At 47.7% G+C, this 3465-nt stretch overlaps 1 protein-coding gene and 1 pseudogene across 1 annotated transcript in view; one reads left to right on the top strand and one right to left on the bottom strand.

Annotated features, from left to right (window-relative positions):
* Positions 1 to 3465, top strand: part of LOC116084152 — a 27443-nt pseudogene that overhangs the window by 3377 nt on the left and 20601 nt on the right.
* Positions 2215 to 3465, bottom strand: part of LOC116084761 (mast cell protease-like protein) — a 4361-nt gene continuing 3110 nt past the window's right edge. Inside the window, exons 3-5 of the mRNA XM_031361939.1 lie at positions 3242 to 3377; positions 2798 to 3052; positions 2215 to 2390 (exon numbers count right to left, since the gene is read on the bottom strand). Of these exons, the coding sequence (XP_031217799.1) occupies positions 2307 to 2390; positions 2798 to 3052; positions 3242 to 3377 (475 nt within the window). The 3' untranslated portion in view covers positions 2215 to 2306. The remainder of the gene's footprint in view (positions 2391 to 2797; positions 3053 to 3241; positions 3378 to 3465) is intronic.

Here is a 3465-nt window from a genome sequence, read left to right as displayed (position 1 = left end):
CCCTCAGCCCCTCAGCCCCTCAGCCCCTCAGCCCCTCAGCCCTACTCACAGCCTGGCAGCCTCATATCTGGGTTTCCAGCTTCAGCACTGTTCGGCACAGATGTGAAGATAGCTATCAAATACAAGACTGACCATGAGTTCTGTTCTAACTCTATGGGGGCAGGGAGCACATATGGGATGAAACAACCTAACAGGATCTTTAAACAATAGAGAATCCATGCTAGTTTATTGTTACATGGGCATGAACTTCTTATCTGCATGTTTCCTTTGCTGACTTTGTGAGACCATGGCTATTCTCTGGTTCCCAGAATGCACTGGGCCTGCTCCTCCTCTTCACAATCTACCGTGCACAAGAATGAACACTGTGGTCTTGATTTTGGAACATTTGGGTCACCAACTGCTCCTTAGACATCAGAGGCCCATGTGATGGGGTTAGCTCTGTAGAGGTGACCTTTCTGGAAGCCATCCATCCTGTGGCCACAGCCAAGCTCTCAGGAGTCTCCACCTGCTCCCCTATTACTGTGGGCCAGGCTGCAGGGTGGGGCAGTCTCTCTCTCTACACCTCCAGTTGCCCAGCATCAGGGAGGAAGACTGTCCCAAGTACATGTCCTTCTTAGACTGTGGGGTAAAGAGGCAGTGCAATCTTAGCTGCACATTAGTGAGTATTCACACCTGCTAAGGAAAGACACAGCTACTGTCTCTGCTTTGTGTTTCACATTTGTAGAAGCTGGGGGTGGTGGAGTGTGATTGGCGACCCAGTACTAGGGAGGCTGAGGCAGAAGGATCATGAGTTGGAAGTCAATGTGATCCACCCAGTGAGAGTGTGCCCAAACCACACCAATCCAAGGCAAAATGAGAAAAGACCTTATGATTTAGTTATACAAGTATAAACAAAAGCTAGAAAAAAAATAAAGGATGGTCACAGCCACGTAAAAATAAACCAGCATGGACTCTCTATTGTTTAGAGATCCTTTTAGGTTGTTTCATCCCATATGTGCTCCCTGCCCCCATAGGATTAGAACAGAACTTACAGTAGTCAGTCTTATATTTGATAGCTATCTTTACATCTGTACTGAACAGTGCTGAAGTTGGAAACCCATACGTGAGTCTTGCAGGCTGAGGGGAGGGCTAAGGTGGTGAGGGGATGAGGGGATGAGGGGATGAGAGGATGAGGGGATGAGAGGATGAGGGGATGAGGGGATGAGGGGAGGGCTGAGGTGGTGAGGTCCTGGTCTGGGGCTGGTCATAGCAGCAGTTTTCATGGTACAATAGTCAGAGGGCCAAGCCCATTATCTTGGGCCTCTTTAGGGCAGAGCAGACCTCATGTGTGGTCTCTTCCCCTTCAGAGTCCACAGAACCCTGTAGTAAAAGCCTTGTTTCCCTTGACTAAGGACGATGGGGGATTTGGCTTCTAAGAGGAGAGCAGACCACTTAGAAGTTCACCCAACTCAGACATTCTTCTGAAAGGCTGGATCTTTGAGGAAGATGGCAGTTAAATGGGGGTGGCTCAGAAGCAGATCTAGAGCCACCATGCTAAGGACTAGTACGTGCTAATTGCTAGAGGGTCTCTTTCGGCTTCAGAAAGTGCTGATGCTCTCCACTGTGACTGCTGCAGCCACAGTCCTGGTCCAAGGACTTCTGAGGGCAGGCTGTCCTCTAGCTGCAGGTGCAATACTGAGAGAATGATGATGGCCGAGTAGGTGGTGAGGACACAAGGATCAACAGCCATGTCTGACCCAGGCATGGAATCTGCTATGATGTGTGGAAAGATGCAGTGGCTAAGGCATGGGGTCTGTGGGCAGAAGAACTGAGAGTCAAGGAGGGAGAAGAGGAGCAGACAGGACAGGGGAGGGAAGAACAGAACAGTGCACACATTAACCTGGATGTGGAATCTTACTGTACCCACCCATGAATGTTAATTAATATTCAATAACCCACAGTGGCACCCTCTGTGCCAGGAGGTCAGTAGTCGAAATGGCAAAAGAGTAGCTCAAATTAATTCTTCACTGAGCGTAGAGAGGGGCTGAGTATTTTGAACACAGACTAGATTCACACAGCTGCAAGAGGTTATGTCTTTATTGAGGTGCATTATAGAGAACAATCCATCATCAAAGGCTTGTGTATCTTTGAGATTGCCTTGGGGACATGCCTGGGACAGGCTAGAGGCAGGGTGGAAACAGGCTTTGTTAAAACTAAAACTGAGCTCTGGCTTGGAGAGTCTGACTCACATTGATCCGGTTTTTTCAACTAATCTCCCTTTATGACTGTATTAATCCAGGGCACATATGAGGAAATTCGGGTGAAGATTATAAGGGGCTTTCTTTTCCACATCCGTGAGATGCAATGCCATGGGCCACCCCAGCACATACTAGAAGTCCCCCGGAGTCTCCCTGTATGTTAGAAATAACAGATTAAGAGCAATGATTGCTCTCCTATAACTTCAGACCTCCCTCCCATAGCTAATTCCAGAGTGAAATAAGAGGTCCTGAATCCCTGTAAGTTGTAAGTTAGGGATTTACTGCCTGATTCTGGCCCCCTTTTAGTCCCCCAGCCTTGCCCCAGTGCTAATATGTCTCCCTTTACTCCCTTCCTTTGTCTTCTGGAGCCTCATGGGAAGGTTGCAGGAAGGGCTGGGGCATGGGAAGATGAGATAGAGAGGGAGAATTTCAGTTCCCAGAGCCTCAGGGATGGGAACTAAGAACACAGGCATTGGTCACTGCCATGGAGAACTGTTTGGCACACTTCCTCCACTGATGTTGTTGCCTGAAGAGGGGAGGAAAAGCAGGTGTGGACTCACCTTGTATGCTAACGCTAGCTTTGTGGGACTACCCACACAGACCTGGAAGTTATCCTTATAATGCCTATATGCTTTACAGGCCTTTTTTTCCATGACTCTCAGTTCAACCTCTCTCAGGGTATGTGAGATAGGTTCTGTTGCTGCAGTTCTTCCCCAGCCAGCTGCCCAGCACATTGTCCCAGGCTTGATAAAGTCAGAGGGACTAGGCAGGGGAATGACATCCATAGCAAGAGACAACTCAGTTTGCTTTTTAAGCTGATGGGGGAAGGAGAGAAGAGATGTCAAACCAGAGAAGGACATGGGTTCCTTCCCAGTGGGGCAGCAATGACAGAATTCAGGGATAGGTTCTAAGGAAATGGATTGGATGAGAAAGTATTTGAAGGTCTGAGCCAGGAGGAGAGTTAAGAATCGGAGACTTGAGATAGGTAAGAAAAATAAGGGCACTTTCAGTAACATGATGTCATGAAGCTTGGAAGATACATTGTAATTTGGATAAAAGATTTGTTTTTCAACGTTTATCTTCAGCTGTGTGGATTCTCTCTTGTGCACATCATGAGCTCCAAGCGTGACAGTGATTCTTCTGTTGAAAAAGAAAAGAAGCTTCTGGTCTAATAACCACTTATCAGAGAGTGCAAACCGTGGTTGTTCTTTTGTGATTGGGTTACCTC

Source organism: Mastomys coucha, unplaced genomic scaffold (genome assembly GCF_008632895.1).
Source record: "Mastomys coucha isolate ucsf_1 unplaced genomic scaffold, UCSF_Mcou_1 pScaffold9, whole genome shotgun sequence".
In the NCBI taxonomy this organism is placed as follows: domain Eukaryota; kingdom Metazoa; phylum Chordata; class Mammalia; order Rodentia; family Muridae; genus Mastomys; species Mastomys coucha.
This window is presented reverse-complemented; position numbering and strand designations above follow the sequence as displayed.